At 47.2% G+C, this 13741-nt stretch overlaps 1 protein-coding gene across 4 annotated transcripts in view; it reads right to left on the reverse strand.

The window, feature by feature from the left end:
* Positions 1–321: 321 nt before the first annotated feature.
* LOC308637652 (zinc finger protein 667-like) overlaps positions 322–13741 on the reverse strand; it is a 71594-nt gene continuing 58174 nt past the window's right edge. The window contains exons 1-6 of one of the 4 annotated variants that reach the window (XM_081274243.1): positions 12247–12297; positions 10824–10929; positions 9410–9536; positions 8558–8653; positions 1436–2925; positions 322–1360 (exon numbers count right to left, since the gene is read on the reverse strand). In XM_081274243.1, coding sequence (XP_081130369.1) covers positions 1460–2925; positions 8558–8653; positions 9410–9443 — 1596 coding nt within the window. In that variant the 5' untranslated portion in view covers positions 9444–9536; positions 10824–10929; positions 12247–12297 and the 3' untranslated portion in view covers positions 322–1360; positions 1436–1459. Of the gene's footprint in view, positions 1361–1435; positions 2926–8557; positions 8654–9409; positions 9537–10823; positions 10930–11509; positions 12298–13741 lie in introns of those variants that run through there. The other 3 variants (XM_081274241.1, XM_081274242.1, XM_081274246.1) reach the window with 3 other exon arrangements.

Genomic DNA, 13741 nt, shown 5'->3' on the forward strand with positions numbered 1-13741 from the left:
TGAAAGGTGTGGCATTTGGGCTGGGGCTGGGGCTGAGTGGCAGAGCGCCTGCCTCGCATGTGGAAGGCACTGGGCTCGATCCTCAGCACCACGTAAAAATTAAAATAAAGGTATTGTGTCCACCTACAATGAAAAAAATATTTTAAAAAAAGAAAGGTGTAACATGCATGTAGAGGATTAGTAACGTCCTTACAGCCCAAACAACAAAAAGCAAAAGTCTCAGGAATCTCAGGACCTTGTTTTTTTTTTTTAAAAAAAAAAAAAAGAAGTCAATTTTAGGAAATTCTGATCCAATATATCAAGATATATAAGAATATAGTGAATTTTATCATTAAAACCCACTGGCTTTAACAGATTTATTTCAAAAACTATATCCAAAAATGTAGCATACATACATTTTTTGAAGTTCATGGAACATATTTAAAAACCAGCCCTATATTTAGCCATGAAAAAAGACAATCAAAGCTGACATTTTCAGGCCACACTTATCAATCGTAAAAAAAAATTAAATATTTTTGAAGTTATATCATTTGGAACGCTTTTGGATGCAAATTTACAAAAGACCCAACTAAAACATGGGCAGTGAAGGTTTACTTCTCACACAGAGGCATCAGGCCACCCCAGCCTGGGGTCTCTGGGCTCTGAGTCAGCTTCTCTAGGTCCTTTTTCCTCCTCTTGGCTCCACGACAGCTGCAGTCTCACCTTCCCACATGAAGATGTCCAACAACGGGAAGTGCACAGGGCAGGAGTGAACTGCTCCCCAAAAGCCCCACTCACAGTGGGACACACTGGTCACTCTGAGTGGCACAGGAGGTTGGAAAATGAGAATCTGACATTTTCACATCCTAAGCAAGAGACGATGCTGCCAATAAGGTGAGCTGCCACAACTTCTGGGCAGGCAAATGACACCTGCCCATGACAGAAGTCACAAAATACGACCCAAAACAAGCTGCCCATGGGGAAATTAAGAGACTCTCCCAAACAGACTCTTCCTGAAATAGGGACACAGAGAAATGGTGATGACCAGGAGATGACCATCTGCCCTGGCACCACTCTGTCCACCTGCTGTGCGGCCTGGGTCTCTGTAGGCTGACCAGTACCCTTGGTGTGTCTGAGCTCCCCGGCTTGTGTGCACGCAGTGCTCAGGAGGAGCATGGGCCGTCGGACCCCTTGGTGTGAACGACCTGCTCATCACCCTTTATGGTACCTGCATGATGTACTTCCCGGGGAGTAATCCAGGAGTAATCCAGTCAGTTCTTCACCCACCCCCAAGAAAACCAAAACTTGACTCTTATTGAAATTAGTAAGCTGAGGTTAGAAAATATGATTCTGAATGTGTCAGAGATAAATATTCCCCAACCTTCCCCGCCTGATAAATAGTGGTCTAAGCACATTCCTTTATATCCACAAATGTTTCTGCAAAATATTCCCCAACCTTCCCCGCCTGATAAATAGTGGTCTAAGCACATTCCTTTATATCCACAAATGTTTCCGCAGAGCTTACAACTTCAGATGGAAGACAAGCTCTGAGTGAAGAAGGCCTTCCCACCCCCTTCCCCCTCAGGCCTTTCTGTAAGGTGCGGGAGCTGGCAGCTGTGGCTGGCCTGAGCTGCTGGGCTTTCCCCTGACTTCCATTCACATGGCTGCTGGCCAACACAAACTCCCTGATGATCAACAATGGGTATGTGCTGACGGCGGGCTCTTCTGCACTCAATAAATTCGTGCGTGTTTCTCCACTCCGCAGCCTGGAGTGTTGAAGCGCAGTGGCACTTCGAGCAAGGGTCATCCCCCATCCTTCGTGTTCCCGGGGCTTTCCCTCAGCATGAGAGGCCTGGTGCTGAACCAGCTGGGAGCAGTGACTGAAGGCCTTCTCACACTGCGTACAGTCATATGGCTTCTCGCCCGTGTGAGTCCTGTGATGGACGGTGAGGTGTGACACCCGTTTGAAGGCCCTACCACACACCTTGCACTGGTAGGGCTTCTCTCCAGTGTGGATTCTCTGATGTTGCCTAAGCTGGGAGCTTACTCTAAAGGCCTTCTCACACACCTTACATTCATAGGGCTTCTCCCCAGTATGAATTCTCTGATGGCGAATGAGAGTTGATCCCTGATTAAAGGCTTTCCCACATTCCTTACATTCGTAGAGTTTCTTGCCAGTATGAACAGTCTGATGCTGAATCAACTGAGACCGATGGCTGAAAGTCTTCCCACACTCCTTACATGCATAGGGTTTTTCCCCAGTATGAGTCCTGTAATGCACTTTGAGATGTGAGATCCGATTGAAGGCTTTGCCACACTCCTTACACTGGTAGGGTTTCTCACCAGTGTGAATCCGTTGGTGTTCAATCAACTGCGAGCTCCGACTGAAGGCCTTCGCACAGTCCCTACATTCATAGGGCTTCTCCCCAGTATGAACTCTCTGGTGCTGTATGAAATTGGACCCAGAATTGAAGGCTTTTCCACATTGCTTACATTCATAGGGTTTCTTGCCAGAATGAATATTCTCATGCTGAATGAGTCGTGAGCCATATTTAAAGGCCTTCCCACATTCCTTACATTTATAGGGTTTCTCGTTAGAATGAATTCCTGGATGATTAATAAGGAATTCCTCCTGCCAGAAGTCATTTCTACACTTATTATATCCATGTGGCTTTCCTCCAGTGTGAATGTTCTGGTAAAAAATGAGGGATGTCTGCGGGTTCAAAGTAGGTATTTTTTCATGACTGATTAACATTCGACTGAAGTGCCTCTCTGGACCTCCTGGTTGTCTGTCAAACTGAGTTTTGCAATCCCAGTCGCCAGGCAAACCTGAGCACCTGAGACCATAACTTGCAAGTCTTTCCATTATCTCCCACCGGGGCGACTTGACTTCATGAACATGCTGCTCTGGAGGTGACACTTTGGTATCATATCTGGATTTCAAGACTAAAAAAGAAAAAAACAGTTATGTTTTATTTTTCTTTTCTAGAAGGAAATTTAGTAAAAACTGGAAAGGTTAGGCTCAAAATAATACTTATAAGTTCTTGAGTGTGGCTAAGCAATTAGAAGGTAGCCAAGTAGAACAGAGAAAAGAAAAACAAATACCATAAATGAAATGAGGGTGGTAATCAGAGAGATGATAAGAGTAGTTCTAAACATGTTAGTGTATATCTCAACCACCTCTGAATCACTTTTTTAAAAAAATAGTCTTTATGGCTGGGTGTGGTGGCCTGCACCTATAATTCCAAAGGCTTGGGAGGCTGAGGTAGGAGGATTGTAAGTTCGATGCCAGCCTCAGCAACTTACCAAGACACCCTCTAAATATAAAAAATAAATAAAAAAGACTGGGGATGCAGCTCAAAGGAGCATCCTGGATTCAAGGTTCAAGCCCCAGTACCAGCAAAGAAAAAGAAGCTTCCATGAGACACTAGAAGAGACAGATATGATCTGACATGACCCAGAGTGACCCAGAAATGGCTGTTGCCTGGAGCATGAAGGAGCATGTGGGAGGAGCATGAGAGAGCCCAGGGAGCCTTCAGGTCATGCCAATGTCCTGCCTTGACTGTGTGATGGTCACACTCATTAATATCACACTTAAAACAGGTACATTTGTTGAATATAGATCATCCTCAGTATTTTTCAAAATCATGGAGATTTCACAAGATATAAAAAGTTCAAAGTGGCGACAGGTGCACAGTAGTGGATATGATCACTACTGAATTGTATACTTAATGGTTATCATGGTAATTTTTCTTATGTGTATTTTATCACAGTTTCAAAAAGTAAGACTAAGTGGGGCTAGCCCTGTCCTGCCTCGGCACCCAGAGGCCGTGCTGACAGGGCTGCTACGGCTTCTGTGGCGTTTTCTGTCACTGAAGTTTAGCTGACCACCACGGCAAAGCCACCAACAATTGAGCAGCCTCTCTTGGACCTTTCCACTGCCTATGGTGATTTAGGAACAAGAAGCGCCCTGTTTTAAGATGATCAGGCACAACTGATGAAGGGTGGGTCCCTTCCAGAACTACATATTTTGCTGCTTATTCAAATTACAAGCAAAAAGTGAATGGTGTATTAGATCCAGAGTTCACAGGCCCAAGATTTCAGTTGAGGTGGTTACTATTACAGCTACCAACCCCATTTGGCTAAAAAAGACTCACTGTCAGCTTGATATCAGGAACCACAGGGGAAAGCAGATGGGTGCTTTTGTACAGGCCACGAAGTGTTCTCAGCATACGGCCTGGGAGGACTTCACGGGTACGTGTTTGCCTCTTATGGTGGCATATCGGTTCTGCTCATTTTGTTGTTAAAGTATTAAGCAAAAACTATTGGAATATAAAGGTTGCTTCTACAGCAGAAGGTGAGGAAGACTGTGAAAGATCATGAGGTTTTGTGAAAATGATGTGGCTGCTGTCACTTCGAGACCTTGTGCTACAACCATAGTACATCCACACAACTCCATGAAGAGACAGTGCAACGAGGCAGGGTAAAGACACACTTCCAGGCAACAGCTGTGCAGGAGGAAGGTCGAGTCTCTACTGCGGCCAGGAATGCATCTGGCGAGACAGATTCCAAATAGTCACTCACGATGTCCCCCTGTATGGCCCTATTCAGTGGTGAGGACATTCCACCAAAGAAAGGAAGAAAGGAAAGGGCACCAAAGGATGGCAGCAGACCACGGAAGTAAAGCTGGCCAGTGGACAGAGGAAAACGGTGTGGGACAGCCAGCTATGCCCCGTGGCCACTGTTGGAGGAGCAAAGTCACAGTACCTTACTGCTCTTTTTTAACTATGTGGGAAAAAACCTTGGCTACTTCCAAGGAAAAGCCTTTAAAAACACGCCTTTCTCTGTGTGCCGATCTATCACATCTGCCTTAAATGCTCAGACTTTATCGATCAATGGCAGAGCGTAGTGTTGACTCCATGAGCATTTTCCCAGTCTTCTAAATATAAACATCTCTGATTATATTACTATCCAAAGAAAGTACTATCATCCTGATTTCTAACCTCTGTGTCTACTTAACTCCTTGTGAATGTGAAACAGCAACAAGTGAGGTCTTATCCCGGGGCTCAGAAGGCTGAGGCAGGAAGCTCTGAGCTCAGAACCAGCCTCAGCAACTCAGCAAGGCCTATGCACTCGGCGAGATCCTGTGTCTAAATAAAATATAAATTAAAAAAAGCGGGGGGGGGGGGCCTGTGGCTCAGTGGTTAAGCACCCCTGTGTTCAATCCCCAGTACCCCACCCTCCAAAAAAGTGAGTTATTCTGTGTTTTCATCTTTCCTGATGAGATCTGGAACAGCACAGGGAGCTATTTGGGAATTAGTACTCACTGTTTTGAACAAACAATGAAAAAATATCTAAAAATCTTATGAACAGTCAGCAATACAATATTTTGGTTTTCACTTCTAACAAGTACTTGAGTTTTGCATAATTAAACATTTCAATTTTGAGTACATCAAATTCAAATGGTGATAAGTAAAGACAAACTATTAATTGTTGGGGATAACAGTGAAGTGTTGACTCTTAGTTATATTAGTACACACTGTGCTGGCACCTTCTCCAGGTTTGTGACAAGTGAAGACAGCTAGAAGGCAACTGTCTTTGGTGGTTTATTCATGACGAACCTGGACTGTCAACTATTTGTCACACCCAGCAGCATGGTTTGGACATGGTCCCCATGAGATGGCACTGAGGTGGTGGGACCTCTAAGAGGAGGGCCCAACGGGAGGTGATTAGAACACAGAACACCACCCTCCGAAGGGGCTAACGGCTGACACCTGGCTCCCGGGAGCAGGGTAGGCCTCATGTCAATAGACCAGTTCTGAGAGGGAGCCGCTTTATGTGAGGCCACCATATATGCTTGGCCCTTCTTCATGTAGCCGTTTCACTTTTCTACCATGCTATGATCCAAAGCCAGGAGGACCTCACCATACACCAGAACAATGATGCTGGGTCCTTTTAGTCACCATGAGCCACATAAACCTATTTTATTTATAAGTGAGCCAGCTTCGTGTATTTTGTTATAACAAAACAAAATGGATCAAGACCTAAGCATCATGTAGTAGTAGCTGCTGAAAGACCTACTTAACATGTTGAGTAGCAGATGGACTTGTGAGTCCCCTGGCTCACAGGAGACACTTCCCTCAATTTCAAAGTCCAAATCTGAGGACTATGGACACTTTGATTTCAGGCCCCTGAGCATGTGAGGCAAGTGGTCCACCACTGAATCACATCCCCAGTCCACACCCAGTGCTTTTAAATGCATCTGAGCAAGCTGTGCCACCAAAGCTTTGCCTTACTAACACGCGTGAGCCATAGAACTGACTCTACTAGAGGAGGCACACCAACAGGAGATCTGGAACGCTGAGACCAAGCCAGACTAAGGTTATTTACCTGCCTTTTGTCTTGTAAAAAATGCTAACAACTTTATGGAGCAACTTGATTACATCAGAAAGAGCAGTTTGGACTGTTAAAAAAATGAACGGCAGCCAGGTGCAGTGGCACACACCTATGATCCCAGCTGTTCTGGAGGCTGAGGCAGGAAGATCCCAAGTTTGAGGAGGTGAACACAGTGGTGAACACAGTGGTGCACACCTGTAATCCCAGAGACTTGGGAGGCTGAGGCAGAAGGACTGCAAGTTCAAGCCAGCCTCAGTGTATTGAGGCCCCGAGCAACCTACAGAGACCCTGTCTTAAAAAACAAATACAAACAAAAAAAACCACTAGACAGCTATTTCGTTATTTTTAGATTTATTTTAAATTACAGATTGTTGCTATCACTAGATGAGCACTTCTTAGTTGAAAATATATTAGTTTAGCTTTTTCCTCCTTCATTATTGGCCCTGACTCTAACATTCCTAAAAATACACAAATTTCTGAATGATTTAAATTAGGATACTTAATATAGCAAAATATTTAAAACAAGGTTCCAACATTCTGCCCACTCAAATCTCTTCTCCATCATGCCTTCGTATTTCTTGTTAATCTAAACGTTGTGTTTTTTGTGACTTTAGGAACCATGAGCTGGGTGCAGTAGAGCATGCCTGTAATCCCATCTGCTCAGGAGGCTGAGACAGGAGGGTCGTGAATTCAAAGCAAAAGCAAGGTGCTAAGCAACTGAGACCCTGTCTCTAAATAAAATATAAAATAGGGGGTTGGGGCTGTGGTTCAGCGGTAGCGCACTTGCCTGGCATACATGAGGCACTGGGTTTGGTTCTCAGCACTGCATGTAAATAAATAAGATAAAGGTCTATCCACAACTAAAAAAAATATATTAAAAAAAAATACAGGGCTGGGGTTGTGGCTCAGTGGTAGAGTGCCCGCCTAGCACATGCGAGGCCCTGGGTTCGATCCTCAGCACCACATAAAAATAAGTAAACAAAATAAAGGTATTGTGTACAACTAAAAACTAAATATTAAAAAAATACAAAATTGGGCTGTGGATGTGGCTGAGTGGCTGAGAGCCCCTGAGTTCAATTCCTGGTACCAGCAAAAAGAAACATGAGGGGCTGGGGTTATAGCTCAGTGGCAGAGTACTTACCAGGCATGTGTGAGGCACTGGGTTCAATTCTCAGCACCACATTAAAAATTAATAAAGGTATTATGTCCACCTACAAGTACAAATATTGAAAAGCTAAAGAAAAAAGAAACACAAGGTGAACACAGTGGTGCACACCTGTAATCCCAGAGACTTGGGAGGCTGAGGCAGAAGGACTGCAAGTTCAAGCCAGCCTCAGCAACTTTGTGGGGTCCTAAGCAACTGAGTAAGAGCCCATCTCAAAATAAAAAACAAAAAGGGTTGGGGATGTGTTTCAGTGCTAAAGTACCACACAAAAAAACAAAAAACTTGTGAGGAACATGCTACCTACACATTCTCAGGTGGGTCCCACACATCATGGCTTGGATCCTCCACATGGGCAAGACCCCTGGCAGTCCCTGGCTCACACCAAGATGCACCTTCCTCTCCCATGCTCCATGCCTTGCTCGACTCCAGCTACCCTGGCCATCTGTCTCAGAGGCACCAAGAAAGACTCAGCTTTCACACGCTTAGCTGATGTTTACCAAGGGCCATCAAAGGCCTGCGTCTCAGCTAAAATGCCTCCTCCTTGGACCAGCTGCCCTGCTGTGCGGCCCAGATGACCTTTTCTTTTTTCCCTGTTTGTGCATGTGCTTGCGTGCGTGTGTTCATGTCTATTTCTTCTGGCAGTTAAGCTCCACGAAGGCAGGGACACGGTGTGGCCCCCTCACCAGTATACACTGTGGTGCATGACACAAGCTCAAAAATACTTGTTGATTGTTCTCCAAAATTTAAATAAAGAGCTGACACAGATTCCTTTAGAAAAGTGGTTAAAGGACATACATCTCTTTCCAAAAAGAAAATACTTTCCTTAGGAAGTGTAACATTTGTATTCACTCAATCGCTAAATACAAGACGATAAATAAATGTTTCAGGAAGGAAAGATCAAGGACCTGTATGCAAGACCTGACCTCTGAATCTGGCAACTTGAAGGGAAGACTTTCTAATGCCAAGGGCCACCTCCTTGATGCAGGTCTGCCCTCTCTCCACTGATGCCTCACTCACCTGTACACAGGCTTCCTGACACCACCCTCTCCTCCATCCAGGGCTCTTTGCCTTGCTCCAGGAAGGAGATCACATCAGGTTTGGATATGGCAAGACCTGGCAAAGAGAAGAAAAAGACCACACAGTTATAGTGGAGATGGGACGACCAGAACTCAGACTCAGGGCTGGGTCATTGCACAGGAGAGGCAGTGGCAAAAAGAAAGCTAGAAGACAACTTAATGATTACTTGAAATCAATTCAGCTAGTGGGATGCCCTTTAGTCACTCCCCAAATGACCAACACTCACAGAACTAACTGACTGACACCAGAAACCAACCAGGAGGGGACAGAAACGCCCTAGAGTAAGATCCAGGCTGACAGACCGTGTCAGGAGCCACCCATGGGTTGCATGTGGGTCACCATGCGTGGAAGCCTTGTGGATAGAGACATCTGGTGTCTGGGAATGACCAATGGACATTTTCTCTGGTCAGCTGCTCAGGGTCAATGTGAATCTCTAGCCCACTCTGCTGTGGCCCACATAGTACCTGAGATGGGTGTGACCTGCCAGATGTCAATCAACCTCCTGACTACAAGACATTAAGAAGCAAGACTCTGCCCCTGAGACCTTACCCCTGCCTTTGATGGACCCCCTTAAATAAACCACCAGATCCATCTTCTTTGTCTAGTTCCAGAACCCACATGGACTAGATCAGGAGCTTCGCGTTTCGTGAATACATTTCTGAGTATCTGTGTTTTATTATTCATTAATAATTTGAGATTTTAAGTTTTAGGGTGGCTTAGATTCTCCTGGGTAGGAAGAACCCTCCAATGAGACACTGGCCGTGGACCCCTGATAAGACCAGATCACCTTACCCAGTGAGACCAGGTTGCGGTAAGTCTCCAACATCACATCTCTGTACAAATCCCTCTGAGCAGGCTCCAGCCATTCCCATTCTTCTTGTGAGAAGACTATAGCCACATCCCTGAAAAATTCTGACCCCTGGAACAAGAGGAATAAATGATACATGTATATTTCAAGATGTTTTCACAGTGGGATGAGAAAAACTGGAAGTCTTTGCAGGAAGGGGTTGTTCTGGTGAATGAAAAAGCTGGGGCAGGGACAGAGGAAGTGGGCAAGACTAAAACAGCAAGCCAAAGCTCTTGTGCATGTCTGGGATGAAAATGAAAAAGCTAAATGGAGTTTTCTTTATTCTGTGCAATAGTGTGCTAAAATAGGCTGCCCGCTCTGCTTGACACCATTAAGGTAAGACCAATAGTTTTTACCTTGATGGGACACAACAAAAAAAATACCTGATGGGCTTTCACCTAATTATTGTTCAAAAATTTTTATAAAAATGTTTTTATCTAAAAACAGGATGTTCATCTACATCAAGAATTTCTCAGAAACCTAAATTCATCATATCAGAATATATCGTGAGCATTTTCTTCATGAGAAAAACAACGAACACAAACATGACTGTTAATGACTATCCAATTTTCTTTTTTTTTTTTTAAAGAGAGTGAGAGAGGAGGGGGGAGAGAGAGAATTTTTTTTAATATTTATTTTTTAGTTATCGGCGGACACAACATCTTTCTTTGTATGTGGTGCTGAGGATCGAACCCGGGCCGCACGCATGCCAGGCGAGCGCGCTACCGCTTGAGCCACATCCTCAGCCCCAATTTTCTTAAAGTGAAAAGAATGGCATGCTCAGTTACTGTGGACCCAGAACTGATCACAAATCTCGAAGCTCTCCCGTGATCTGACCACCCACCAGGCTGACAGTCTACACTTGCTATCAGCCACATCCTTAGTTCTGCGCTTCTCTCTCTCTTATTGAAGAACGACCCAGAATCAAGTGCTCTGTGCAGCCTCAAATTAGATCTTAACTCTGGCATTCAATCTCAGATTCTCAGCTAAGCCTCAATTATTTCTTCCAAAGAAGGACACTAATACACACTCACATGGAGACCAACCTGCACTAGCTCCATGCTTTTCTACATCCCCAAATGTCATTTCCATTCTTTTCACCTCAGTTCTGACAAAGGGTGCTCTCATTTCATAAACCAAAGTGTATTTTTGCTCCATCTGTCCTCCTAGCTGAAGGCTGAACTGTCAGGACACATGTGATGCTATGTAGAATGGACCCATGGGCATTTGTGGGGGCAAGCAATAGGACAGGAATTAGCTGTCTGGGCCTTTCAGTCCCTAAAATGGAGACCTCTGAGAACTAAATTAACAAATGGAACACAGATGGGCAGTTTCAGGATAAGGAAAACAAATATTTACATGATTTTAAAACTCACGAGGGACATGACTTTTAGAATTTCAAAAGGTGGTAGGTCGTCCTCCAGGTTCCTCTCTTGAGGAAGTGCAGTCTCCTGAGATGGTGGAGCTGGGGGAAGGAAAGAACAGAGGGTAGGCTTGCCTCACAGCTCCCAGAAGAGGAGGTTACAAGCCCTCACCTGCTTGTCCCCAACCACCCTCAAAACAGAGTGAGGACAAACTGTGGCTGTCACTCAACCCAGCCAAGGAGGCAGGAATCAAGGGTCCTCTCTCTCTGATTTCCCTTAAATACCCAGAGGTTCTGCCTTGTTGCTGACACACATCTAACACAAGGATGCTCACACTTATTCCAGTGACTGAGACCCACATTGTACCTCAAGTACAAGGAAAATTCCTCTTTAGGTAGAGTAATATAGAGGATTTGTATAATAATATGCATAGCCCCAGCCCAAAATAAAGTTTCCCCAGGATTATGCCATTTCGTTCTCTCATGCATCAAATTTAACATCTTCAAAAGTCTACCTGTGGCTTGAGAGGCCGAGGCAGGAGGACTGCGAGTTCAAGGCCAGACTCAGTAACTTAGGGAGGCCCTAAGCAACTGAGTGAGACCCTATTTCAAAATAAAAACAGAAGAAGGGTAAGGTGCCCCCTATTCAATCCCCAGTACAAAAAAAAAAAAAAAAGCCTACCTGGCTCTTTGCCCAACTTCCACAATCAAAAAGCCCGCAGTTCAACAGGCTTTGTGGACACCACTTTAGGGTCTACCTCGAGTCAAGAAATGGAGTGGAGAGGCAGATAAATTAAATGGCGCAAGCGCAGGGCTCCATATCAAGACATAAATGTGGCCCTCCATAGACACAAAGTAGTGTGCACATTTGCACACCAAGCTCTGCAGAAGAATACGCAGCACATAAGGAGTCAGGGCTACAAGTCGGCCAGTGGCTGAATCATTTTTGGCACAACCAAAATAATGTTGGACATCACGAACAAGATATCCAACTCGGGATCCTCTGCATGATGTGGGAAACGCAGCAGCAAGAAGTCAAGCCACGCAAACGCTCACGGGCTCAGCGCCCGCAGAACACCCTCGGTCTCTCTGACCCTCGAGGTCAGCACCGAGCAGAGCTTCGCACAGGCGCGGCAGTGCCGCCGGGAGGCAGGCGTCGTGCGGGCGCCCAGGCAGCAAGCGCCCTGCTGCCGACGCCCGCCCGGGCCGCCGGCGCCTCGCGCGCCGCCTCCCCACGAGGGAGCCACCGCGACCCCTGACGCGCTGCCCGTGCAGCCTCGGCTCCCACGGCGGGGCGCCCAGGGCTTCGGGGTCTTGAAACTCTCGGGAGACCCCCGCGAAGCCAGTCCTCGTCCGGGTTAAACACACGCTGCGCGAGACGCGCGCGCTCGCGGAAGAAGTGGCGCGTCACTCCCTGACCTGCCGCCTGGGGAGCAGGCGCCCCGCCTCTCACGGCGCGTCCCGCGGCGCCGACCGGAAGCTAAGCGATGCGCACGCGCGGGCGCCGCGGCCCCTTCCGGGGAACGCGATCTCGGCGTGGCGAGGCGGATCTCGCGGCGTTTTGAGAGGACCGACGTGTGGGGACGTGCGTGCGCGCTGGTTCCTGCTCGGGCGGTGTCGTGCGCTGCTCCCCGCGCGTGCAACGTGGTGCGAGGGAACGGAGGGAGCGCCTGCGGACCTGCCTGCCCCAGACTTGATCTCAAAGGGTTACTGAGTTTCCCATCCCCTGGGTACGGAAAGGCTCACCCTCCCATTTTATGGGAAACTCCGGCCTGGAAGTGACCAGACCACCGCGACGCCCAAGCACAGCTGTGCCTCCTACGAGCAGGGGTGGCCTGCAGAGGTCCGCCTCTCCGTTCCTGCCCACACGTTGTCCTCGATTCTAGCCCTCGTGCTGGGCAGGAAGGTGCCACCGTGGTTTAGATGTGTCCTGCCCCACTGATCGAAGAGGGGACTCCCAAGCTCGAGTGGACCGGATATATATCTTCTTTGGGGAAAAGGCGGCTCGCATCCGTTGTTCACTTGGAAATTGTGCTATTTCTGTTTTTATTAGCAAGGTGTGTCTTTGCAAATTCTGGATTCAAATCCTTATCAGATACCTCAACGGATTTGACAGTACAAAAAACGATCGGGCCCAGTGCAGTTGTGCGTGCCTGTAATTTCAGCAACTGAGGAGGCTCAGGCTGGAGGAACATTGAGGCTAGCCTCGGAAACCTGGCCAGGGCATGGGGGTATAGCCCAGGAGCAGAGCACTTGCCCAGCAAGTGAGGCCTCTGCTCAGCTCCCGGTGCGGGATGACAGGGCAGAAAACAGAACCCAAGAGTATTTCGTGTTTCATTGCCACTCTGTTTCTTGTCCTTTTAAAACAGAGGTCCTGGGCTGGGGCTGGGGCTCAGTGGTGGACGCTTGCCTAGCACGAGGTCCTGGGTTCAATTCTCAGCATCGCGTGAAAACAAATGAATAAAATAAAAAGGTACTGTGTCCAACTGCAACTAACGGCTGGTGCCTGACTGTCTCCGACCTGCCCCAGATCCCAGGTGCCCATTCCTGAGCCTCAACTGATGCCTTTGGGACACATCGGACTTGTCCTTCCTCAACTTTTTAAGTTGCTCCGCTCAGGCCGTGCGTCGTTGGTGACTCTGGCGAGAAGGACCGAGAAACGAGTTCGGTGGACATTTCCCAAAAGATAGAAGACCAGAAAAAGGGGACGACGTCAACACTTGGCTGGGTCCTCATAAGGCCATCCCTTTACCCTAGTGGATTCTCCCGGGCGCCACACAGCTGCCACACGCTACAGGCGCTCTGGGATGTAGTGACTAGACTACGGCTGCGCATGCGCACTTGTCCGACCGCGAGTCGCGCCTGCGCACTCTGCCTGCCCCCCCCCCAGTCCTGGCGTGGGCGGGCAGGGGGC

The sequence above is a fragment of the Spermophilus citellus genome (genome assembly GCF_964194105.1).
Source record: "Spermophilus citellus genome assembly, chromosome: 18".
NCBI lineage: Eukaryota > Metazoa > Chordata > Mammalia > Rodentia > Sciuridae > Spermophilus > Spermophilus citellus.